The sequence below is a fragment of the Epinephelus moara genome, chromosome 3 (genome assembly GCF_006386435.1).
Source record: "Epinephelus moara isolate mb chromosome 3, YSFRI_EMoa_1.0, whole genome shotgun sequence".
Taxonomy (NCBI): Eukaryota; Metazoa; Chordata; class Actinopteri; order Perciformes; family Serranidae; genus Epinephelus; species Epinephelus moara.
Window position 1 is genome coordinate 31565684 of NC_065508.1, and position 27275 is coordinate 31592958.

The 27275-nt window shown below is 40.9% G+C and overlaps 1 protein-coding gene across 3 annotated transcripts in view; it reads left to right on the forward strand.

Moving 5' to 3' along the window:
- The window catches only part of nectin3b (nectin cell adhesion molecule 3b), a 32295-nt gene extending 5605 nt beyond the window's left edge, over positions 1-26690 (forward strand). Inside the window, exons 2-8 of one of the 3 annotated variants that reach the window (XM_050040930.1) lie at positions 2745-3092; positions 4409-4708; positions 6046-6163; positions 6615-6766; positions 19025-19169; positions 23215-23317; positions 23720-26690. In XM_050040930.1, the coding sequence (XP_049896887.1) occupies positions 2745-3092; positions 4409-4708; positions 6046-6163; positions 6615-6766; positions 19025-19169; positions 23215-23317; positions 23720-23896 (1343 nt within the window). In that variant the 3' untranslated portion in view covers positions 23897-26690. Of the gene's footprint in view, positions 1-2744; positions 3093-4408; positions 4709-6045; positions 6164-6614; positions 6767-10169; positions 15079-19024; positions 19170-23214; positions 23318-23719 lie in introns of those variants that run through there. The other 2 variants (XM_050040931.1, XM_050040929.1) reach the window with 2 other exon arrangements.
- Positions 26691-27275: the final 585 nt, after the last annotated feature.

The following is a 27275-nucleotide window of genomic DNA, read 5'->3' on the forward strand; positions in this document are numbered from 1 at the left end:
GCGCGTGTGTTTAAGTGTGAATTTAAACCCATGCATTGCCCTAAATAGCACGTAAATTCAGGAATAGAGCTTCCACAGCATCCTCAGCTGAACATCTCCTCACTGTTGCTCTGGTATCTGCTGCCCTTTCTCTGTATGAGCAATACGATGACTCATTATACCTACTCTGCAAAAAATATGCTATCAAGATTTGATATCCACAATTTAACATTTGGATTATATTTTGGGTTTATTTACTGCCTCAGTCGGACCAACATATAAAAAGTGTTTAGTATAAAATATATACCATATTTACAATATGATATAATTTACAATATGTATTCCCCAATGTGACAATGAGTCATACTATAATTGGTTAAACTGTCACACCACTCAGGGCTTTTTTTTTTTTCATTTTTGGTCATTATCTAGAATCCCTTATAACTAACCCTGTCTCACAAATTCAGACTTTATTGTAATGGCAGCATTAAAATCCAAAGGCAAAAAATCGACATTTGTGCGTCATACTTTAGGGTAGGGAAAGTTCCCTCCACAGAACTAATATTTGAGGACACGGCCTTTTAGAGGGAGATTGGCCAGAGACAGAGCTGTTTTTGGCAAAACAACAATAGAATATTTGGAGTCAGTTGCCAAGCAGCGCAGAAGGTTTTGATTTATGATGATGTCTTCCTGCTGGCAGCTTGTTGCAATTAGTGCTCTGGTTGAAGGCTTTGGCAGTCTAGCAGTGCTATATTGTCTTTTCCAAATCAGTAACGTAATTCCTCTGTTTTTTGTTTACTGGGATCCTGGTGATACATTTCCTCTCACTTGTGTTTCATACGTGACTTTGCTCTCGCCTCTCCTCACTCACAGCTCTCTTTTTCTTCTCTCAGCGATGATGTCATTGTCGTGTTTGGATATCTCTTCCCTTTTTTTTCCCCCGCCGGTCCCAGTCTGTTCTCTTCATATCCCTTTGACTTTCCTCAACACGACGTTGAGCTCTCTGCTTTTGAGACACCACATTTCTGACAAGTGCAGGTGACAGAGTGCATGAGTTAGTTATATTTGGACAAAGGACATACAGACAGCCTGCTTTTAAATCTCAAATTCAGGTCAGGAGGAGGGAAAGCTATAGAGACGAAACAAATTCATCAATGGATCACTCAGTCAGCTGTGTTTTATTTGTTGAAAAGCCCAACGCCTGCTGGGGTGGTATCAAGCTTTGATTCCACTCTGATACCCACAGATGTTAGATGGTACTGAACTTTGTTTTAACGACTGATGTCACAGGTAACACCGAAAATACTCTTCACTCACTGATGCTACTATTGTATTTCTCATTTGTCACTCAGTATTAGATTGATGACTTGTCCATCCTGTCTGACATTTTTAAGTAAAAAATATAATCCGTGCTATTGAGTAGAATAAAGCAATATATTTCTTGTCAACCAGAAAAGTAAAATATCTGTCAGTCCAGTTTCAAGCAGTGTTTTTCATCATAGATTAATCTTTAGATTATTTTTTAGATTAATCAATTGAAGCCCAAAGTGACATCTTTTAGATATGTTCGACCACTCCAGAACCCAAACATTTTCACTTAAAAATATTATAAAACAAAGAAGAACAGCAAATCTTAACATTTGAGAAGCTGCAACAGTAGGTCAATTAATCGGTTAGTTGATCAACGGAAAATAAACTGAAATAATTTTGATAATGAATTCATAGTTTGTCATTTTAAATCAAAAATGCCAAAAAAAAATCACTGATTCTGGGGTTTTCTTAGACTGTAAATAGAATATTTAAGATATTTTACAGACAGTGTTGGCATTTTTGCATAATTAAACAACTGCATAATTAATCAATTGTCAGAATTATTTTCAGATTTTCAATCAACTAATTGTCAGTTCAATTGTTCATTCAAGGGGGGCATTTTTTCACTCATCATTTAGGAGTATTGGTTTTGGTTTCAAAGCACTTAACATTTGTAAGGATCAAAGTGTTCACAGTTAAATAAAAGACTATCTAGATTCTCATTTTTAAAGGTCTCAAGATAACTAAAGATGTTAGTAACATTCCACACTAACTTTTATTTTTATGCCTCCGTGCTGGCGACCACTTTGGCTGGAGGCATTATGTTTTCAGGTTGTCCATCTGTCTGTCCATCTGGCTCTGTCTTGTGAATGTGATATCTCAGGAACACTTTGAGGGTATTTCTTTAAATTTGGCACAAATGTCCCCTTAGACTCGATGAGTCTTAAGTTAATTTTATTTAATTTTATTTTCTATAAAGTGGCAGATCACAACAGAAGTCATTTAAGGTTACTTTTCCTATAGAACAGATCTATACCTTGTCCTTTTATTAAACAAACTAAATATCCTTATGTTATTTATCTTATTTACACAACGCCATGTCATTTCTGTCTCTACATGGTCACGCGTTTACAATTCTCCTCTGCTGTCTGTATCGCGCTGGGCAGAGTTTTGCCCTGATGTGTGTACACACACACACACACACACACACACACACACAGACACGTGCGCGCATATACAGGTGAGCACACTGGAGCATGGCTCAGGCCGCATTTTCCTGTGGCCGTCATACAATTTAAAGATGTATTAGCAATCAAAGGTGTAATGTAAGTGCTTTTAATTGTTTTGATCAATGGTGTTTGGTCCAAACCTGTTTTCCAGTGATTGATGATGATGATGATGATGATGATGATTATATGTGGTTTAAGTCTTGTTTTTGTTTGTCTCTTTGGCAGGTGTGTGGGGCAGTCAGGTGGTGGTGCCTCAGAGGGTGAACGCTGTGCTGGGGAAGAATGTGACATTAGAGTGCCGGGTAGAGGTGGGCGCGAACCTTACTCTCACTCAGAGTTCCTGGGAGCGCCGTCTGCCTTCAGGCTCTGTCACAGTTGCCGTCTACAACCCACGGTATGGCATCTCTATCCCTCCAGAGTTTATCCAACGCTTGTATTTTCGCTCACCCTCCTCGTATGATGCCACCATTGTCCTGGAAAATGTGGGCTTTGCTGACGTCGGGATCTACACCTGTAAGGTTGCCACGTTTCCATTAGGAAACACTCAAGCCTCCACTACTGTCAATGTACTCGGTGAGTATGTATATTTACACGCATGTGTGTTCTTCTGTGCAACAAGTCAAGTAGGTAATGTCAAGTACAGCTGAAGCAATTAGTCGAATAATCAATTAGTTGATTGAATATTACTGGTTTTCTTAGTTTTTCAGTGGTTTTCTTCTATCCTTAGAGAAATTTACAACCTCAGTAGCCAAGTTTACAGGTTTCCCTGACATTAGCATGTAGCATCATTTAGCAGTCTAGGCTACGTAATGTAGACACTTGAAGTAGCCTGACTGGAGCAGATGATCATTTAAAGAAATCTGACACACTATGGCGTCATACGGAAGCCAGAGTAGAAAAAAAACAGCAGTCAGAAACAGTGTTCAGAACGATAGAAAACCCGACATTTTGTTCTGAATATAGATGCAATACATTTGAAATTGTTAGGGCTGTATAATATGTTTGAAATCAATATCACAGTATTAATTAAAACATATTTTTAAAAATCGCTATATATCAAGATATGGCTAATGTATACAATAAATATTGTTCCACTGATATTACATTACACATTACGTCAGACAAAACAAACACATGTAATGCAAAAATGTCAGCAACTAATTTTGCGAGTTTTTCATTGTGGCTTGGACTCACTTATTCAGACAACAGAATTTTGTTAAAAGGATAACTCAATATTGTCATGATAGAATTCGAAAGTTGATAATAATATCATAATAATAATAGTTATATTGAATTTTTGGCCAGTCCGAAGTACGACTTGATCTCATCAACCTTGTGGCTCTGAAACTATGCCCTTCTGAACCTTAAATTGTTTTAGATTACAGAGCACAGGTGTTCTTGATATTCCATCTCCACCCTGCATGAACTCATACGGCACACTTTACGCAGTCATCTGTGGGATAAAATAGAGAATATTCCAACGCAACTGGAGGGAGAACAATGAGTATTACAGCATCAGAAAACATCTATTTAGTCATTGTCTAATATTAGTCCGTGTATTAAAGGACCTGTAAAGCAACAGCAGGTTCCAATCCTGTGTTTTGAATTTTGCTGAAGGGATTATTCTTTTTGTTTTCATTTGGATCACAGGTTGTCACTGCTGGCACACAAACACTGTGTGTGTGTGTGTGTGTGTACTCACTCAATCCGCTTTGACAGAACAGATCACAGAGGTGGCTCGAGCTGCTAATAATGGGTTGGATTAGGTAGTAGTTGAATGACATAAGTGGAGAAAATGCAGAACGTGAAAACTGGTTCTGATATGAGAGAAATGCAGTGTAAATCTTTTAACTTTCTCCTCCCTTGTCTTTGCTCACTCTGAATCACAGTGGAGCCAAAAGTCTACGTGTCTGCAGGTTCATCTGCCCTGATCGATGGGGGCAATGATACTGTGGTGGCCACCTGTATCGCTGAGCGGGCCCGGCCCCCTGCTGAGGTGTCCTGGGAGTCCAACCTTTTTGGCCAGTCAGAAGTGCAGCTTTTTGATGAAGCAAACGGCACGACCAGCACTCAAGTGAGCTACCTCTGGCAGCCTACACGTCACATCCAGGGCCACGCACTCACCTGTGTGGTCCGCCACCCGGCTCTGCAGAGTGACTTCAGGATCCCCTACCAGCTCAATGTGCAGTGTGGGTGCTTTATGAGTGGCTATTTGGGGTAACATATTAACAGCTGAAAGAGGGCTTTATAGTAAACCTAATATTGATTCTGTCCTGTAAGGCTTTCATTAGGTATTTTTAAGGCCAGAATAAACCTGCAGACCTAAAGTAGGTAGATTAAAGGGAGCAGTGGAGTCTACACTATAAATTGAGGTCCAAGAGAATCCCCCCTCTGTCAGTTTTAAGGGGGACATATAGCAGCTATTTCCTGGCTCCTTTTCTTCCCTTTCCTTATACAATTAAACACTGTATTTAGCAGAAAGTAGAGGTGGAAAATCTTACAACAGCAGTCAGTTGATGATGCCTGGCCTTGTCAGTGTTGATGTTTGATTTATTTGAAGCACTTCAACAACAATTCACTTTAGAAAACAGCTGAATTGACAGAGATGAAATCAAGGGCAGCCCATGCAGGCTCCTTACAGGTATTAATTATGGTTTAAGAAAGGCTGTCCTTGGTGTTTTCCTTGAATTTTCTTTTTTCAGAGTCCGCATTTCTTTCATTATTTTCTGTCAGTACATGTCCACGTGTGCCCCTAAACTGTCAGAAGGGAAAATGTTTTCTGTCAGTAAGTCCCCATAGGTGTTGGAGGACATACCTGTACTTTATGGGGCACAATTGGGTCTCTGTGTAGCAGCTGCAAATAGAATGGTGAAAGGGGTAAAATTACCTCTTGAAAATCCTTTTTGTTTGACAGATGCATTTAACTTTTGGTCTTACTTATTGTTTTATAACAGATGGCAATTACAAAGAATGTTATGCTTATTCCATGTATGGCACAGCCAAAACAAAACACAGAAAAGTAAACATTTTGTAGATGACTATGAAAATACTGTAGAAAAAATAACTTTATAATTTGCCCACACTTGGGGATTTGTTCTGATGATTTGGTTTAAAATTGTGAAAAGCATCATGTGATGAAAGTCATGACTGCTTCTCTGGATGCTATACTATGTTTGTGATTTTATAGAATATGAAACACCTTAGTGCATATTTGGAGGACACAGACTCGTATCTCGAGGCCATGACTGTCCTTAGACTCCACATAATACATATGCTGCACACAAACAAGGCAAACGGTCATCTTGCATGTGTTTGCTGATGTAAAGTACAATTTCTGCAAGAACTATAATACAATACAACACAGCAGAAATATTTTTAAAATGTGAACATTTACATTGGTATACCAGATATCTTGTTAGGGTTAAACTAAATGACCCATCTGTGCAGCTGAATGCTGTTGTCTAAGGTTAGTTGTTTCTAGTGATATCTCAATGATTTGGGTTTTTTCCCCTCTCTCTCTCTGTAGTTGCTCCTGATATCTCTGTTGTGGGCTATGATGGAGACTGGTATGTGGGTCGGGAAAATGTTCAAATGACATGCAAAGCTAATGCAAACCCACCAGCTAATCACTTCAGATGGATCAGGTATGTGTGTGTATGACATTTTCCTTTTCTCTTATCTGGGTTAAAATTGACCAAACAGACCGAAAGATGTTTTTTCCCCCAAAAATTTAAGATAAATTGTTTCATCTTTAGCTTGAGAAGTCAGTTCAATAAACACAAAATGTTGTTTTTACAGACTACTTGAAGATAAGCAACTGAAGACCAATGTTTTTTATTTTTTTATTTATTTATTTGTTTATTTTTAAAAATGGGACAGAACATATTAATGAACATTAACATGTTAACAATGTTAGCTTAACTTTTTAAAAAAAATATATATTTTACTCATCCAAAAACGTCATTGACATCGTTTCAAGTTATTATTTATCATAAATTCCAGATAAAATGTCACACGTGCGTGGTTACATCATAGGATAGTTGTTTGTAGGTGTGTCTCTATGTGTCTAAGTGTTGTGTCTCCTGTGCATCATAGGTTGGACAGTGAAATGCCAGAAGGGGTGGAAATAATAAACAGCACTTTGCTCTTCCTGCGTCCCCTCCAGCGGAATGACTCTGGAGTTTACAGGTGTGAGGTTGCCAATGACATCAACCTCCGCAGTCGGGATGTGCGCATTCTGATACAAGGTGAGCAGAGAATACACACCGGAACACAGCTGACTCCTATTGCCTTCTCTTCCCTTAGGAAGCACTGTGTGTGCACACACGTCATAGAGGGTATCACTGCCTGTGACATTGTCCTTCAAGCTGAAATGTGACACTGTATCACTCTCACCCATTCTGTACATACTGACAGTCTATTAAACATTCACCCATGGTAAAGTGTGTTGGCACTGATAATATTTGACCTTTACATTTAGTCTTAATTGCATGCTGATTAGCCTTGATTAACATCGGGTCTCCAGATGTTCAAAAGAGAAGTTCCTGGGCCAAACAGCTGCAAATATTTAAGGCCTCTTTAGTCCACAGTGCACTGCCTCTGCTCTGTCCTCTTGGCTTGGCATCTGAGTACGTCTCTCTGTTGTGTATGATGAGCATGTTCCTCTGGTTTCACAAAATCTCTCTTGTCTGTGGAAGCTCTCTTCCTGAATGAAGTTTTGATTATGATGTGATTTTCTTTTACATCTCTCGCTTCCTTTCTGTTTCTTTTATTTCTGCATGTGTCATGCAGTAAGAGGCAAAAGCCTGCAGCCTTACTGTGAGATGATGTCCCAGATTCATAAAACATTAACTAGTTCTTTTCAACTCCTATTTATTATTTATCATCCATATTTCATTTTCCTTTGAGAGGACCTGTACGGGTGTGCACAAGCTTACACATGTTGGTGTACCCTTCGTTGTATGTGTTGCTGTGAGTGTGCCCACATGTGTCAGTTCACTGCCTCTGCATGGCGTTGTAGATTCATATACTCAGAGACTACAAACCTTCGGGTTCATGTCATTTCTCAGATGTGAATCTTCTCCTCACATCTGGCCTGGCACTGAGGTTAGAGTGGCAGAGCAATTTTGCAGCACCATTAAAGCTTTTAGACTCAGATTCTTTCCATTACTGTAGCTCCCTCTGATTATGGCTTTGGCTTTTCTGTTTTGTGGGCATCACCCCTAATTCAGTTCATTTTCAGGTTGTTTTAATGGTGGCATGATGATATAGTGGCAATGCATCATTTTACTTTTCGCAAAAAGCGTATTCTCATGCAATATACAAAATAATTTGGTTATTGATCTTCTAAAATTGGTAAGCATTGCCAGGAAACTGCAGGAAATTACATAGTTTGTTATTTCTCTCAAGTCACGTCATTAGCTGACCTCAGTGAGTCACACATCTGCTCTCTATAGTAATGATTAGGGATGTAACGATACCAGAAACTCACGATACAATATTATCACGATAAAGAGTCCACGATACGATATATATCACGATATTTATACAAGGGGAAAAAAAGAGAAAAGTTATTGTTAAAAATAGCTATTTTATTCAAAAATAGTGCATGTACACTGTACAGCATGTTATTTTTTAACTTGGAAGCATATCATAAACAAATCAACACACAGTTGAACATGTGCTTTCATTTCCCCCCTATTACTGCTAGGCAGGCAGACATTAAAGTGCCATAACAAAGTCATGTCAATTAAAACTATAGTGACAGAATATGAAAATGGAAACATTCAGTATTTTTTAACCTACTCTGAACAAAAGTAGTGTAGTACTATTACTAGAAAGTCATCTGAATGACATCAAATTATGAGGATAGAGTAGTCTTAATATTCATCAAATATACAGAACTTAGAACAATCAGACCCTGCAACAACAACAAAATTAACAAATTAGAAATAATGTAAACTCAATAACACACAATCCCTCACTCACAGATACACAGAGAGACAGAGAGAGAGAGAGAGAGAGAGAGAGAGAGAGAGAGAGAGAGAGAGGGAGAGGGAGAGGTGGGTAGAGATGTGTGTAAAAGAAAACCAAAATAAATAAAGCCCAGCCATTTCCCTGGAAGTCATAGAAAAACTCAAAAACACACATTCACTCAGTTTGTTCACGCCAGGTTGACAATCTTGACATCAAGGAGACCCTAACACTTTCTCAGAACAGGAGATGAGGAGAGGAAAGCTCTGGTCCTGCGCTTTCATGTGATATGCGTGGCATTTCTGTGCGACCCTGCATTCGCGAGTAATCCATCTAAAAGTAATGTGTGTGCAAAGCTGTATGAAAGCTCTGTTATACATTATTTTAGTGTAACTTTATCTTTTTTTTTTCGCTGTGAAAACATTGGACTACCGACAAGTGTCGGAAAGCCACGATTCCGCTGTTTCACGTGATATTTGTGGCTTCTCGCTATGACGAACGGTCGTGGAGAAAATCCACAGAGAAGAACAATCAATCTCCTTACTTTTATTCGCTGTTTCCTCCGGTCACGCACGGGTCAGAGTCGGAGGCTGAGAGGCTGAGCTGCACGAGTCTGCTCTCACCTGCGCGCGCAGTTGCATCCAAAGGATTATGGGGAATGTAGTCGCACAGTCATATTACCGGCTCTGTAGGAGAATGCAGCTATACAACTACCGTGGCATTCCCATGACGGTATCGAGAATTTATTTTATCGCGACACCGCGAAATTCGACATATCGTTACATGCCTAGTAATGATAATGCTTTGATTTATCTCAACATTTGCAAATAGTTTATGCTTTTCATTCAACCCTCTTGTCATTTTTGAGTCAGTTGAATTCAGCGTAACACACACATCCAGTGTGTGAGTGAACTCTGGTGGATGCAGTGTGAAAAATTGTCCAGATATACTACAAACGACAACAACATTCATATTTTAATCCAATGACCTTTTTATTTGGTCAGATATGTCAAACATGTACAATTTTGTCACTCTCAATCTGCATATCCTGGCCCTGTCCATATGGTTGAGAAACTCGTGTTGTTATATATTTGATTAAAATTAGGATTATTTATTGAGACAGTTTAACTAGATTTAACTAGAGGAAAAATATATCTTTTGATTAAAGATTTAAAAGGATATTAAATACTTGCTTGAACCATTTCAGATCTGAAATCACTGATCAGTGGAGTTTATCTTGGGAGGATATTAGATGCTATGGTGAATTCACAATCTGAAAAACCTTGGAGGATGGGATGTGCTGCAGTTTCTTGTAATTGTGCTTTGTATTTAAAGTACTGTTCAGACCTGCTTGTGACAAACTTTCTCAGCTGTCCTTCATGTAATACGTTAATTATGCTAGCCCATTATAGCAAATAGATTTCTACTTACCAATCATTGTTTAATAATCAAAGACTGCGCCCATAAGCTCTGAGGAATTGGCGTTGCAAACCAGAGGCTGCTGCGAGCATGTGCTCCATAGTTTAGTATGTGTGGTAGTTTAGTTGATGTTTTTGTCAACCTGTCCCTACTTAGTAAAAATGCTGATGTAGTTGGCATTGACATTCTCTGCTTCTCTGTCTGTTCATCTCTCCCCTCCACCCTCTACTCCCCTCTCACCCTCCTTCCCTCCATTAGATCCTCCCACCATGCCTTCCACCATTACTGCTCCTGTCCTAACTGGCTCTGCCTCCTCCACCTTAGTGGATGATAAGGGGCATGTTCTTCTCAGCTCCCCAACACTTGAAGCCCTACCTGAGAGTAATCTTGGTTCCATAGTGGGTGGGGCTGTAGGCGGGGCCTTGTTCCTGCTGCTGCTGCTTTCTCTGGTTGGTGTGTGTTACCTACGGAAACAGCAGACCTTCCACGGGAATTACTACACCAAGCAGTACCTGGGCCCCAATGACCTCCAGAAAGCCCCCACACAGCACGAGCTCCACCCAACCAAAGCTGGCAGCTCCCAACATCAGGACCACGACCGGGAGGAGTGGGGCGACCGCCAGCTCAAACAGGAGCGTGAACGTCGTCACCATAGCAACTACAACGGGGAGGAGTATCCCTCTAATGGCTACACCAGGGCAATGAGGGAAAGCAGTCAACACAGCCAGCAGCAAAATCACCACCGTGAACACGCACAGTATTCTAGTCCACGGCAGGCCAGATGTGCCAGATACCCTCACTCACCTAAACTACAAGGAAACGGCTCCCCCTACCTGTCAGATGACTGCTACGATAGCGGGCCTGAGGGTGACTATGTCTCTCACACAGACGGGTCTGTTATCTCACGCAGGGAGTGGTACGTTTGACAAGCTACCTGGTTCTGCAGGAGCAGAGATCTGACAGAAATCACAAGGTTTCATTTATCAAATTAGGAAAAAAACATATTATTTCTCATATTATTTCGCACATGCACACGTCTACTAATCTCAATTCTGTAGTTCCCTGTTTTGTTCAAGTGTCCTGGTCGACACTTGAGACATAATATTTCTGTTCATGATGTGGACAGACTGCACAGACACTGTGACAGTCAACATATACATGCCTACAGAAGTTGGCATGTCATTAGTTTGTGTGTGTAGAGACTAACTAAAGATCATGATGTATGTGCTGGCTCTGCCTTACTACATGGACTGCCAATTTATTTAGCATTACTAATGTCTTTTAGTTGATTGGAAGCCCTGGGGGCTTGGGGTTTTTTTTGTTTGTTTGTTTCTACAATATAAGCCTTCTCAGGCAACGAGACACTTGCTTAGTTGTATTTGTATGTGTTGATATTGCTTACAGACGTTTGATTAAAAGACCTCTGACCTCTGAATCTGATGGTTGATATTCAAAAATGGTATAGAACCCATGACTGGGAGTAAATCCATGAAACTCAGAGTCACAGGTCCTTTTTCCAAACCTCAGTAGGACACAGCAGAGGCATATAGGCTAATTTAAAAGAGGATTTATCCCACTGAGAAATCAGAATTGATGATCTCTCTACTCAGATTCATGGTCATAATACGTATTGCACTGCCTTTTGCAAAGCTGTATAATGGACAACCACATCATTTGTTTTCTACTAAAATGTCTACTCTTTATGTAACTTGATGGGATCATGATGGGAGACTTGAGGACTTGACCACTGGCGTCTTAGCAATGTCCTTTAAAACCAATGGCCTGGAGTGGGAACCTTAAGAGCATTTCTACTGTATGTCCACAGCTCGTCGTCTCTTATCCTCAGGAGGGAGAGATGGAAGGAGGGCAAGCAGGGATTTCTGCATGAATGAAGCACAGTCCACTGTAACAACAGACTGTGTTAACCAGACAGTCAAGCCTTGATATGCAAATTTGCTACATCATTCTGCAAGTTTAGATAAGCTGGAATAGCATTTCTTCTGTTTAACATTTGTGTGATTTCTTGATTTTTTTTAAAGAAGAGTTTCAGGTTAGTTGTCTACTTCAGTAAGCCACAAACACATTCCCCTGTTATCTACCAGATGGTCATGGATGTGTTTGAGAGTTTGCACTCTGGCACCAACCCAGACCTCTTGGAAACTCAAGAGTGCTATCAGCAGGGGCATTGTTGAAAGCAGGCTACAGTATGGCAGCCACCATACGCTGGCCTCCCAGTCACAAAGTATTTTGTTACACAAAGAAGTCATTCAAGAGTGCAGCCGGTACGCCCAACCACAAATAACCACAGATGAACTAATTTGAGGCCTCAAGATGAGGCATTAACAGGCTTATTGTTGCTTATCCGTGTGTGTAGCTGTACGTTCTAATCATTTTCACCTTTTTGTTTTGTTTTATTTAGGATTTATTATTACTACCAGTATTACCACAGTTAACTAAACATTATGTAGACAAATCAGGTCTTTTGTGATGGATGTGCTGTCGCCTTTGGTTATCAAAGCCACAGCACAGTTCTTACTCGCCTGATGGAACAGACAATATTTTGTTGCACTGATCATTAAATCTTTCATTCATAACTATCATTTGAATAGCTAAAAAATAATACACCCCAGGATTTTTTCTGAAAAGGATTTCAGGCTGTATTCACAATTAAATCTGTGCTGAGACTCTCAAGGTTGCAGGACACACCAATTACTGTGACTGAACTGGGGAGAAAGTGTTTTACATGTCAGTGTCTTTGGGCTTTGGAGCCCCAGTAGTTCAGGTGTCAAACTTAGATAAAGCTACTATAGATTAAAAGATACATTTCAGTTTTTGTATGTGATCAGATGCACACAGATGAAGTCTTTTGGCACATGCACTTATTTACCAGACAGCATGGAGGAGATCCAACAGTTTCTTCTATGTACACTAGTGTTTGTGAATAGATGCCAACTTTAGTAGTATGGTCACCTATACAATATTTGTTGCCAGATGCCAAATATTTGTTGAACTTGTATGTATAAATATGATGATGACAGTGTCTCACATAAGTATTGCTGACTAGCTAACAACTGATTATAAGCTTATATTAATGACTAACGTGTCACTGTTGTATACAGGGTCTTGTAGCCTGAAATAGAAGTGAAAAGATGCTTTAGGCCACTTTAATATTACAGTAACAGTTGTCAAAATGGGAATTAGTTATATATTGTTATAAACCTTCACTGATTATTTGTCAGGGTGTGAATTTTGTGCAGTGAATAGGCTGCAGTTCTTCTAGTGAGGTTTGAGAATGTGCCACTTTAAGTTGCAAGCAGAGAATATGACCCCTATACTGCAGGTTATGTTGTTTGAACTGTTATTTCAAACGCTGTGCAGTACACCAGAACTAATTTATTTCCGTAGACAGAAGCCTCCTTTTCTAATGAGTACCTTAAGTTTCAGTTCACTCCGATAAATTAACATAATTCCTCACTTACCACCAGTGAGGTACAGAAAGGTTTGGTATCTGTTGACTAAAGCACTCTGAATAATCTACAGTGTGGATCACCCAGAATAACCAACAATGTTTCTGTAAAGTGAAGTTGCTGTAAAATGTCTATAATGCAATGTTTCAATATCATGAGCTCGATCGTTAGGGAGCGTGTCCACTGAAGCGTTTTTTCCTGAGGCCAGCGCATTTTTTAATTCTCTGTATTTGGAGTGCTGCATATTTACACTAAGCTACAAACTGAACAAAAAATGTTCAGCTTTGAGTAAAACACTGCACTTGTCACTGTCACTTTTTACCCAGCCGTTCCATCAAAGTGGAGAAGGGACAAATATCACAAACCAACCGTCACATTTTACATTTACAAGTGTTGAACAACAACAATGGAGGAGAAATGTGTTGATATACTGTATAGTAAGTAATATGTGTCCTCTCATGAACCCACATTGACTAACAGGGTCCACCCTGTCTCTATACGTGCTTCAGCCAGAGGCAACTACTCTACTTTGCACCAGCATTTTTACTTTGTCGATATTCTGTATCATAGCAACGAGACGCAACCAAAGCGTCTCAGCTGAAAAACGCTGCGCCTCCAAAGCGCTGTCAATCGCTCCCATCTGGGCATTTCCTAAGGAGTGCCTGGCATTTGCAGCTGAAAAAAGAACACTTTGGTGGACACGGAGCCTTATTGTGTTCGAAATCTGTAAGAATCTCAAAACCTGGTTTGCTTAAACTATCTGCATTTTAGACACAGCTACATGTAAGTGAGAACATGTGTTTCAATGCAACTTGGGTGAACTGACCCTTTAATGTCCAAAATGAAGTGTACAGTTGGAAATTTGTGAACCACAGAACCTCATTTAGATTGTTAAATTTAAGGTTTTGGGGGTGTGGGCGTGCTGCTGACGCCTATTCATTTTGCCTTTGTGGTCACTTTCACATAAATGCAGAGGATAACAGGAACCACAGCAGCCTAACCCCTGTTTGTGTTTGCTTCTATGCACTAAGACGGAAATTCCACCAATCAATATACTATTTTTGCTTGACTCGTCAGTTTGCAGCCCCGCACCTGGATTAATGAAGTTCTTTTGTACTGTAATATTTTGTATAGAGATCGGTCATCAATATCTTTACCTTGAGAAATGTCCTTCACTTTGGGTTGAGAAATACAACTAGTGCCTTAGATACCTAGAAGAAGAAAATTCAAGTGTTTTCTTATTATTTTTTACTTATGGGTGTTTTGTTGCGCTGTGAGATTTATTTGTTGCCCTTTTGTTTTCTGCATACTGTATGTTAGGAGGACTCAGTAGTGCCATATTCACTTTTCTGACAGTTAAGGACGCAGTATATTTGCAAACCTAGAGGCATTAAAACACACACAAAAAGACAAAGCTTGAATAAACTTTGATGTAAAATTAGTTAGAGCATCTCTACTTCACAGGTATCTGTCAGGGGTTTTTGTTTTTGTAGAATCACTGTTGTTCAAAGAGGTGAAGAATTACCTTCAGTCTCACATCGTTAATGAAACGCACCTTGTGGTCATGTTTGTTTTTTGTATATACAGAAGAAAAATGTAAGTTTCTGGATGAAAAAAAAAAATATTTATGTCAGTGACAACAGTGGAGAATTATTTTGTCAATTTTTTTTGAGATACTTTAGTTCAATAAAGCACCTTAGCACCTGTGAGTTTTTTCTCTGGAGGTTTTTTTTTATTGTTTTTTTTTTCTCGAGCTTGCCGTTACTCAGACTGCTCAGTCTCAGCCTCTTTGTGCTTCTATAAATGACATCATCTCTAGCTCCCTAATGCTGCATACCCCCCTCCCAACCCCCCCCAACCCAGTGCGCACATGTGGGACGCTGCACATGATGTAATCCAAAATCATGTTTCCTCACTTCACCTTATCTTCATTACTCTTAAGTATCTGAGAACGCTGTAATAATAAGTTGTTCCTCTCCACAGGTATTTCTGTAGTGAGGGGGGACCCAGCACTTCCTCTGCTCTCCCTCTGCCCTCTTCACCCGTCCTAGTTTGCTTCGTTTCAGGACAGAAAGGCCCTCGCTCTCCCCTACAGCTCGTCTCCTTTGTGAATTCACCCCCCCCTGTGTCTTTCCCCCGTTGTCTACCAGCTGGTAAAATTAAACGCTGAGTGTTTATGTCTGGCCCAAAGTCCCCACTCACCAGCCCATTGACTGTCCCCATGGCAACAAGCTCATCTGGAGCTGCTGATGGAGGCTGTCTTTCTACAAGCTCTACCTGGCCACAGAAAGCGGAGGGAGAGGGATGCAGGGGGGGTTGGGTGTGGGGGGGCGGCGTGGAGCTGAGAGTTTAACTGTGCTGCTGTGAAAGGCAGAGCAGGAAAGAGAGAATTAGCTACTGGAATTGAAAATGGCCCATTACGCCCTGCTGCACCACAGAGAGCTCCTCTGGCTATAAGGACGTATCACACTGGTGTGACCTTGACACTGTTAAGCTCGGACTCCGGGTCCTCAACACGACACTTCACCTAAAAGTCTTTATTTCATCTGACCTCTCTGCCTTCTATAGATCTTATCATGGTCACAGCAGTCGTCGTCATTCTGACCTTGAAACAGGGCATGCTCAGTGTGAAAATACATGGTGGAGCTTACAAAAGTGAAGCAGCTCAGTAGTAGTAATGATGTCAGCCAGCAGTGCTTGAATTTGTTTGAGACACTCGTGTAAGAAGATCAGTGGGTTTGCTTTTTGCCTGCGACACAACAGTTTCCAAGGATACTTTTCACAACACACAAAGGAGTGTGCAAACGTCTCAGGCAGCGTGGAGGGATGCAGCGCTGAAGCCTGTGTAAAAAAGAGACTTTGATATTAACTCCCCAGCAGAGGTGGGATCAAATTGTCTCCATCATTGAGCTGAAAATATTGAGATAGATGTCAGAGAGGAAAATGACAGACCACCTGCCGCTCTAACCTTCCTCCCCCCTCTATTACACCAGCATCTGCTCCCTGCAGGGTCTGTCGTCTGGGCAATAGCATGACCCTTGACCCTGCTGTTAAAGTTTAGGATGGATGGGTGGGGGTGGGGGTGGGGGTGGGGGGGGGTTTCTTGCCATCACTCGCTCCCTCACTTCCCTTCATGCCACCGAGGTGCGCTGTGTTTAATTCATGATGAGCCCGTCTGCTGCGCTGACCTCGCCAAGCACCAGCATGCACTTTTCTGGGCTTCACAGTGATGATGTGTGTGTCATAAAGTGCTGAAGTAGGAGAGACAGAAAGAGCCTTGCGCTGGAGCCAGATCCCAGTGCGGGGACAGTTGATCCACCACTAATCCAAGCCTCTCTAGAATGGGTGATATTTGAACCAATGAAATGTTAAAATGAGAGAAAAACATCTAAACTGAGCATGCATGAATATATTTATCATCCCAAATAACTTCTGTATGAATAGGCCTTATGAGCTACTGAAGGTGCTCCATGCATTGAGTTTTTATCCCTTGTCACATTATGAATATCTGTGAAAATGTCTGTCACCAGGCATTAAAGCAAGCAGCTTGATGACCTGCATTTTTAAAGGCTTTTTGATCAACTCAAGAGGCTCTTGTCATAGTTCAGCAGCCATCAAAGGTAATCGAACGGTTATTAGCTGCTAGAGGACAGCATGTGGGGAGAAGACGGGAGAGGGGGAGGGGAACACGAGGAGGAAGAAGTGGCTTTCAGGGGGCGAGCTCAGAACTCCCAGCTTGTTCAATCTGCATCATAATTGAACTGTTATTTAGGATTCTCATCTCAGCACGTTATTGATTTTTCTCTCCACCTCAACGTCTAAATCAACTGGAATTGACCATTACACACTTTGCTTTTTCCCCCCACCCCTGTCACCTTTTGTCCTCCAGTTTCTTCAGTGTTCCACGGTCACAGTTTTACACATTACTGCTGATTGGCCAAAACTTGCTGCTCTGTGAGTTTAATGCATCTTAATCACAATTAATCCTAATCCTCTCAGTGGACAACATGGAGCATATGCAGGCATATGGTCAAACAAAGCTAATTCAGCAGACTTTACAACAGCTACTAGAACTCAACACAAAAAAAAATGGAAGGACAATGTTAATACATGGATAGATGAAGGGAGGTGAACATGTAAAGTGAACGATTAGTGAGTAATGGAGTTTAAAGGTGCAGGACGTCCAACTGAACTAAGTTAAAGGAACACTTCACCTACAAAATGATCACTTGTGTATCAGTTACTATTCCTGTATTACTTTGAATTTGGGAAGAAAACTTGTTTTTCTTGGATGCCTCCATGGTAAACGAAGCATCTAAAAATTAAGAAAATTCTTGATGAATTAAAGTAAATGGGGGCCATGTTTAAGAACAGCAAAACTATATCAAAACATCTGTTTACCAAGTCTCACACAACTCATTTATCCAGTCTTATGTTCAGTACTTCCCAAACAAACTGCCCTTTCCACCGGGGAACTGAACTGAAAGTGAAACCTATTTATGGTCTTTTCTAAGCCAGACTCCACAGACAAAAACAGTAATTTTAACTCGCTGAAAATGGGAGCTGCTGCTCTACTGCTGCCACAGTCTGGAGTTTGTTTGTGTTATTGTGTGACTGCCATGAACCTGAACTAACCCATTAAAACACATAAGTCACATAATAACACAAACCAACTAACTGATCGAGGCCACAGCAGACCAGCAGCTCTCCTGTACAGCAAGGTAAAATTACTGTTTTTCTCAATGGAGTCTGGTTGAAGAGAAAATTCATAAGTCTCACTTTCAGGATAGTTTTAAGTAATAAGGTTTTCATGAAAATGTCTTTGCGAAGTATTAAGCATACAAGTGAATAAGTGACACTGCACGAGTTGTGTGAGAGTTTGTAAACATATGTTCTGATATAGCTTCACTGTTGGTAAACAAGTTCCCCCTTTTACTCCAATTCATCAAGAATTTTCTCAGTTTTTGGATTCCTTGTTCACCGTGGAGGAATGAGAGAAAAGTTTTCCTCACAAATTCAACTTAACAGCGAGTGAGTGGATCTCTATCAGACATATTAGTTACAGCTGAACATGCACATTATCCAATGCAGTTTGATGAAAATTGTACAAGCAGTAGTTTGTAGTGTTTCAAAACAGGACTGGCTGGAGGACAGTCCCTTAGGACAGAAGACACTCAGAGCACTTTGTACTCATCAGAACAAACTGTGCTCCAATTAACAAAACTTTTACATGTTGCATGTTTAAAAATTAAAATATCAAGCCTAAGATATACATACAACCTCTCAAAACCTGGCTACAAAATTAACATTTTGACATTTTATGCTCTCTATGTAGGTTAAGTGTCAAAGTTGCACAAGCTTTTACTTTGGGCCTTACTTACTGTGGGCCTGAAACTGGTTGCACTGTGGTTCTGCAAATGGATTATACTGGCTGGGCCTGCTTATGAGTACTTATCATCAAAGACACTGTGTCCTTGTTAAACAAATGCCACATATTTTAATGCAGCCCTGAATCAACACCCCTGACTGTGTTTACACAAAACCTTATTATGAGTTTCACCTCATTTACAGCAGTGTTTGACTCTGTCTTTTGTTCCTCCTCATGTTGATGTTATTGTGTTTTCGTCTTTCTCTATTCTGTCTCAGACCAGTCTCAAGCGGAGAGGTCAAACTCCATCGTTGTGGCCGGAGCTGTGATGGGCGCAGTCCTTGCTCTTTTCCTCATTGCTGTCTTCATCATCGTGATCCTCACTGCTCGCAAGGCCCCACCACCAGATTTCTCTGACAAAGTGTAAGTCTGACAAATAATTCATGCTGCAGAACATGCTCGTCTGGTTAATTAATGACATGATACCTTCTGAGGTTGACTGAAGCCCATCAGCGGGTTCAGGGAGTTGTACCTTGCTCCTGTGGAGAATGCTGCAGCGGTGCACGCCCTGGAGCAGGGAGGCTTCAGGACAAGGTTGAGGGGTAGCAGATAAATGCTATCTTGGCAGCAAGCCCTTGTCCTATTTTGTTCAGTCTGTTCCTATAGTGCACACCAGCACTCATGTTAATGTAAGAGCCAAGAAGAATAACTTTGAGGTTGAATTATTTACAGAAGAAGCTGGGTCACACTTTGCCTGCCAGAGTCCTGTGACGTACATTAAACGCTTTGTGTGTGTGTGTGTGTGTGTGTGTGTGTGTGTGTGTGTGTGTGTGTGTGTGTGTGTGTGAGAGAGAGAGAGAGACACATTTCAGGCTACCAACGTGTATCTATGAGGACAGCTTGTCCAAGTGAGGACAAAGGCCATGTCCCCAGTTGGGAAAAAGGTTGATTTTTGTATCAGTGGTTAAAGTAAATGTTAAGGTGAAGGCCCAGACACACCAAAACCAACATCAAAGAACCAGTGACGACATAGGCCGACTGTCGCCTGTGTCTTGGCCAAAAAGTTGCACTTGAACATTCTGGAAAAACTGCAGCCAACTAGAACATACACTCTGTACCTGTGTGAGAGAAAATCACCAGCTACCAGCAGGTGGCGGTAGTCTGTATTTGTCATTCAAAAAAGGAAACCTGAACAGCAACAGGAGGGATTCGAGATGCTAGTTAGCCAGTTAACAACCCAACCCGATGTTGAAAGAACAAAGGATATTTACCACGCACTAACGAACAGTAACACAAACAAAAAGGAAGTGTTTCTGCTAAAGAGCTCAATGGCTAAAAAAAAAATCATCTTACCTAATATAACATGTTTGTTTTAATCTCAAGCATGGATATATAAAAAGAACTGGATACAGTGCTGAAGGTGGGGCCCCGTTCATTCCTATGAAAGTTGCTCAAAACTGCTTGATTTCCATGGTATGAAATAACCCAGTTCTTCCACATCATGGGGCCCCGAGAGCAAGCACACCAGAGACTTACAGTGACTGAGTGGCTAACTTACACTTTAGCCCTCCGCTTACATAAATGGGGTTAAAAATGATTGAATTGTTGTTTTTCTAGGCATTCTAAATGTTATCAGACCGAATGGATCAAATCCCGACATGAGTCATTTTGCAGGGGTTGTCTCTTCCACAATATATGTATATATAAACCTTTGGGCCCAATGGCATTATGTGACAGACCCAGGCGTTGTACTTCCACTGTTTGGACACTATTTAAAATTAGCTTCACAGCCCAGCACTGCTTCTCAGGGCTTGATCTCAAGCCCTCTTGACTTAAGTCTTTTGGGGTTTTTTCCTCACTTAGATTTCTCTTCTCAAGCACTGAGCTAAACTGCTAGTCAGAGTACTTTCTCTCGCTGATGGCTTTGACGCCAATTCAACATGTTGAATCTACAAAAACAGCCAAAAAGGGCAGACTAGTGCCACTGAAGCAGGGCACACAGACGCTTACTAATGGCCCAACACTAACAAACTGATGACTGTTGGTTTGGTGTGTCGGGTCCATGTCATTGGTCCGACATCCCATTAGTCCGACGGTCCACGGTGCTGAACGGCTCCCGGCGGGCGTATTTCTACCTTGATGGTGCTCCGCTACCGGCTCTGGGTCAGCTGGGAAAGGCTTGAGGCAAAGCAGGCTCACGGCTTATGTGTTTGTCACTTTCTTTTTCTTAAAGATATTTTTTGGGGCATTTTTTAGCCTTTATTTGATAGGACAGACAAGTGTGAAAGGGGGAGAGAGAGAGGGAGTGACATGCAGCAAAGGGCCACAGGCTGGAGTTGAACCCGGGCCGCTGCGGCAACAGCCTTGTACATGGAGCGCCTGCTCTACCACTAAGCCACCGACGTCCCTTTCTTTTTCATTTTAACAAACACCATGATCTTTTCCTAACCCTAACCAAGTGGTTTTTGTGCCTAAACCTAACCAGACCTTAACCACAGGGCATCATGATGATTTCGGAACGGACTTCGGAACAATGGGTTTAATATGGTCGGAACAATGGGATGTCGGAACAATGGGCTGTCAGATCAATGGGCAGTTCCTGGTGTGTCAGGGTCCTTGGGGTTAGGCAAGTAGTGGTTAGGCTTAGGGGTTAGGGGTTAGTCTCCAGGAATGAATTTAAGTCTAGTATTTTCCCCAAAAGTGTCTAAGTAAAAATGTCTGTGTGTTTTGATTCACTCCGCGTCTATCTTACATTCAAGCCATTCAACCTAGATGTGTACTTAATCTTTCCAAAACTCCTGATCAATCTACAACCCCTTACATGCAAAACATTATCATGAACCTGTGGACCATATCTGTAAGATTCCGGGTTGATCCCCTCATCTATCCCTCTTAGTGTCATTGAGCGTGCTCACACCTGGGAAACATACGTAGTTAGATGCATCACGTGTGTCTCAAAGAAGGAAGCTCATTGCTAAATAAATGTTATTCCTGTAGCATTGAACTTGGAGTCCTAAAAATCCTCCAAAAATACAAAGTTCATGTCAATTGCAAATAAGCCAATGATGTATGAGAGTGAGACTGAGACTTATTGGATATACAAGTTGCAGCTTATAATTGGGAAATACAAAGCAAGGAGTTGATTCATGGAATATTATTGTTGCAGCCAAAAGGATTTTCTCAGCTATGATATACATAAGTGAGTCGACTTATTAGTAATGACATTTGTTTCTTCACTCCACACATATGGTCCTTTGTAAAATGTTGTATCCTAACTTCAGTGACAAAACGTACCTCTGACTGAGTTTTGACCTGGCTGATAATGTGACAGTGATAACAGGCCACCTTCAGACACTGCTGACGGGCACAAAACAGCATGAACTGAGGGGAAAAATACTCAGTGCATGGGTGTGGGCCCTGCATCACCACACTGACACTACAGGACGGTGTATATACCCTCACACTGATCTGTGGTCAATGCCACGACAAACTTAGCATCTTAAGTGTGACCGTGGCTGCAAGTCCCAGTGGGATGACGGGGTGGGCGGGAGGCGGGTGGACGCAAGCCTCGTCCCTCTCCTTCATCACACACACACGTGAGTGCAGGACAGCGTGTCACTGAACTGGAGTCTCTCACCGCTTCTCATCCCCAAGTATGAAAGAGAAGAGCAGCATCAAGTGATGTACAGTGTTAGAGAATCAATGCCTGTCATGACATCATTTTATGGATGGCCAAGGTCAGTTTCTAGGTTTCCGTTTAGTAGTGGAGAGGGATTTCAGTAAATGAGAAAACCACTCTGACTGTGGTTTAGAGGAACTGGCACAGTGAGGGATCTTACAGCAGCTGTCAGAAACCCTCCAACTTACTATTATATATGAAAATCAATCACCTTTACACCATGCTGCCAAATATCCTGTTGATTTAGGTATGACACCATTAGTATAGCTGGACACCACTGCTTAAAGGGACACTTGAGTATTTTATTGCACTACCTTAAATTAAGTGGACTTGAAAGAGACAGATTGTTAAAATATTGGTCCAAATTGATGCACCAGAGGCTGAAATATCCTGACTTTTATTCCCTGGAGTGGGTCAAGGCTTTAAAAATACTGGATCCTACATTTCCCATAATACATTCCCATAGCGTCTTTTTTTATCCTGTAAAGGTCTCGACACCTCCAGCTTTGTTTCTCAGGCTTTCTGATATCAGTTTTTAACTTTGAAATCCATCCCAGATGACATCTAATCAGGGTTAGACAAGCAGCGTTTGACCTAAAGGTGTTACTCTAAGCAGCCCCTCTCTAAATTTGATCCAGTAATTGAATTTGCACCCAGCAGAAACTTATTATTTTATGCTGCTTCTTTCTAATATCACAGTTAATATCACGTCTCTCTCTCTCTCTCTCTGTTCTGTAAAAATAAAATCTCTCTTCATTTCATGCGATTTCTTTTTCTGCGTCTCTGAAGGATTGACCTTCCTCCGACACACAAGCCGCCTCCTCCCTACTCTGAGAGAGCACCTGCAGTTCCCCTGGGTGTCCACGCATCACAAGTGGCCTGGCTCTGTCAGGTAAACCCCGCTCCACTTTCATGACCACTTTAATATGTCGGTGCATTTCATCTGAATCATCAGCACCACAGAGATTATCACTTGGTGAGCTGATGATGAGTCACAACGGGAAGTAATAACACTTGCCGATGTCATTATGTGTGATTATTAAGCAGGAGGCCTAATGGCTGTACTCATTTAATATGTAGGATAGTTTAAATTTTAATTTGTGTGCTCAGCTCAATTTAAGCTTTCATAAGCCTGTACTTTTTTTTTAAGTCTAACTCAGAAAGAAAACTTTCCTGTTCCTCTATACCTAATGTGACTTTGTGATGCGCTGACATGAGGTATCACATGAGATGATAAAACTGTTTGTGTCATGAAAGAGCCGTCACACTGTACATCTTTTATGACTTTAACCAGCAGACTCGCAGGACAGACCACAGGCGTGAGCTGACTGACCGGCAGCACCCACCCACAAGAAGGTCAGGACCATCGGCAACACAGAGCCCCACCCAGCAGCCATCCCGTCTGCAGTGGGTGTGTCATCAGAGTGGGACAGACCGGGTGTACATCAACCACCGTGAACACTATGTGTGACGGACATCCTGAACACAGTCCACACAGCACCTGGCAGTCATTCACTCTGTCTGAGCAGCATCGAGTTTTACCAGCTTCACCTGAGGAAACAGCTGGCAGCATTAGAGGGCAACATCTGTCTTTTTACTTAACATTTTTAAATGTTATGTGTCTTAAGTAGTTCAACACTTTGAGGAATTTGCTTAGTGTCTTTCTTGTTGAGAGTTAGATGAGGAGATTGATGCCACTCTCTTGGGGGCAGACAGCTTCCCTGGCTCTGTCCAAACGTAACAAAATTTTTGTACTTCTCTCTAAAATCTGGAGTCTCTGCTGGTTGCCTGGCAACCTCACGGTAATGACAAGACACCTGGAGGTCACCGCACCCATCCGAGAAATAATCCAGTACACAACACTCCCATATAACCACAAATTGTCTTTTTAAAATTTGGCTTATTTGATGTTTGGACAGAGCCAGGCTAGCTGTTCCCCATTTGCTTCCAGTCTTTATGCTAAGCTAAACTAACTGCCTGCTGTCTTTAGCTTTATATTTACTGTACAGACACAAGCACGGTGTATCCTTTCATCTATTTCTCAACAAGAGAGCGAATAAGTGCATTTCCCAAAATGTTGAACTGTTTCTTTAAATATTTTTTCTTTCTTTTTTTTCTGTTTTGCAGATATCCTGTATTTATCTGTATTTAGTGTTTGTTATCACTTAGGATACTGATGCTTCTGAAACCACATGACCAAGAAAGCAAGACTCCATATCTGCCCCTCAATCAGCTTGTGTATTATTATATTGTACATAAGTAGATAGAAAAACAACCCAATTGCCAGAAAAAAATGTTGGGCATTGTACATTTCTGCAAACCATAGATACATTACATTTCTATATTATTGTGTAGCAGATACATGTTAACTTTACATTGAAACTTTACGTTTGAACAATGCTGTAATTAACACGTGGTTAGGTTTAGGCACAGAAACACTTGGTTATAGTTTGGAAAAGATCTTGTTTTGGCTTAAGAACTTGGTTTTGGTGGCACAATCATGACTGGAAATGCAAGCAAACAACTGCTTTTACCAGCACTATCCCCTGTGGTCACTAAAAAACACCCACGTTTTGTGGCTAAAAAGCCACTTGAAACACAGTGACGACTCATGCAGATGATGCTATCCACCATCCCCCTCAACTCCTGATGACAAAGTCAGCTCATATTCCACATCACTTTAGAGACATTGATAAGATATGTATGAAACGTACAAATATAAAGTACCGGTGGTTTGCAGAAACATACAATTCCACTATAGTCTTCTGGCGTCTGGGCTGTAGAAATCAGCTGAGGGTCATAGTTAACCACCAAAATCCAAACTCTGTTCTCCTTTTTCTTTTATCAGAGCGGAAACCACAAAGCATAACTCTGAGACACTATTCTCAGGCATAACACTGGACCAAACCACGCCAGATCCAAACCGCTTAGGTCCACTGAGACCAAATGTACTAACTGCAACACAGACCATGAAGGGATTAATTAAGGTGTTTCTGTCCCAGTTCTGTGATTGTGCTGTTTTAATGTTATGACACAATGCTTTTTTGGCAGCAGAAACTGTAGATTTGTAAATGTGTGTAATTATGTAGAGTCATAACCTCCTGCTAATCAGGGAAACAGTAATCTGAGACGTTATTAATGTCAGTACTTTTTATACATACTGCAAAAAAACGGACTTGTTATGTGTAAACTGAGTGAAATATTCAGATCATTTGTTGCGAGGAGTCAGCGGATTACGTACGTCATACTCCTGTGCCTGACTTTTATCTGGAGAACTAACTGTTTGAAGTGCCATATTGACATTTTGGGGGTATTCCCTCCAAGTATATCGTGTGCTGTAGTGTTAGCATTTCTCTAGTGTAACCAGATAGTCGTGCGCTCTTGTCTTGTTTGATTTATGTATAAAAATGCATTTTAATTTAAATGCATAATTAAATTTTCGACAGTGACATGATGCTGTGGCAACAGTAAACATCATCATCTGCTCTCACTGTGTATGAAATCTCTCCATGAAGGTGTTTAGCAACCCTCTGAAAGTAAAAACAGACTGAGAGAAGGAGGCTCTGAGTCACTACATGTGAAAACAGAGAGAAGAAGTCCTTGAAGATTTGAGAGAGACTTTGAATTGGCGTGTGGAGGGTTTCTGAGGTAAATTCATCTCAAGGTCACAGTCACATTGCATCCACCATGATTCTCCCAACAGAGAGAAAAGCAGTTTTTATTACCAGGAAACATTTTGTGTGAATGATGCAGGGTTTGTATGTCAGGAGCTCTCATTGTACTGATGGTTAACATGTTTGTCAGGATTCATTTATTCCTTTAGATCAGTCAGTGATGAGTGGGTTTCTCCATCCTCTGGTGAAGGGGCGTAGCTGGCACTTTCCAAGAGCAACACCTAGTGGCCAAACATGTCGGTGCAGCCCCTGGTGGTGAATGTATTACTATCACTGAATATATAAAGTAAATATGACCCTTGGCTGCTCTCTGTTGAGGAAAGACTGTATTTGATTAAAAATATAATTTAATGTGACAGATTTAAGGGTGCAAGAGATAAAGCTACATTAATTAAGAGAAGCCTAAGGGAGGTTTATTTTTTGTAAATGGAAAATCATATATTATATTTTACTAGCTGTGTACTAGTTGATGTGTGTCATGCTGGACTGCAGGTTTAATGGGAGGCATAACTCTGACTGAGCATCATTTCTTTGTAGTGTTAATTTAGAAAAAAAATTAAATCACAATTAAAGATACATACAATATATGCTTGTAAAGACAATAAATATGCATGTATTTTCCAGCTATAGCATAAACATAAATATGCTGAAAGTGTCTTGGGTGGTAGCTCATCCATGTTATTATATTTGTCTCTCTAAAGCTACTGTTGGTAACTGTTTTAGCAAATCAAATATTTTTTATAACTGACATTAGTGCATGAGGCAGATTATTAATGCTCCTCTCTCCTCATAGTCCTCCTATGGGCATTTGCTGCTTGTGAACTGCCATCAAACTGTCAAACTCAGCAGCGCTGATCAAATATGAATCAGGATTCTGTTACTGCATTGCCTATTTCTCACCCCAAATGTTCTCAGAAACATATTTTAGTGTACTGTTTAGCTGTAAAATAAGAACATTCACTCCTGTTGGTGGGCGGTGCTTCATTTCAGCCTGATTATTTTAAACAGTACACTAAAATATGTTTCTGAGAACACCTGAGGTAAGAAATAGGCAATGCAGTAAAACAATCTTGATTCATATTTGATCAGCGCTGCCTAGTTTGACAGACTGCGGCTCACAAGCAGTGACTGATATGACTGACAGCTGCTCTCACTGTGATTGGCCAAAGTCTCCCA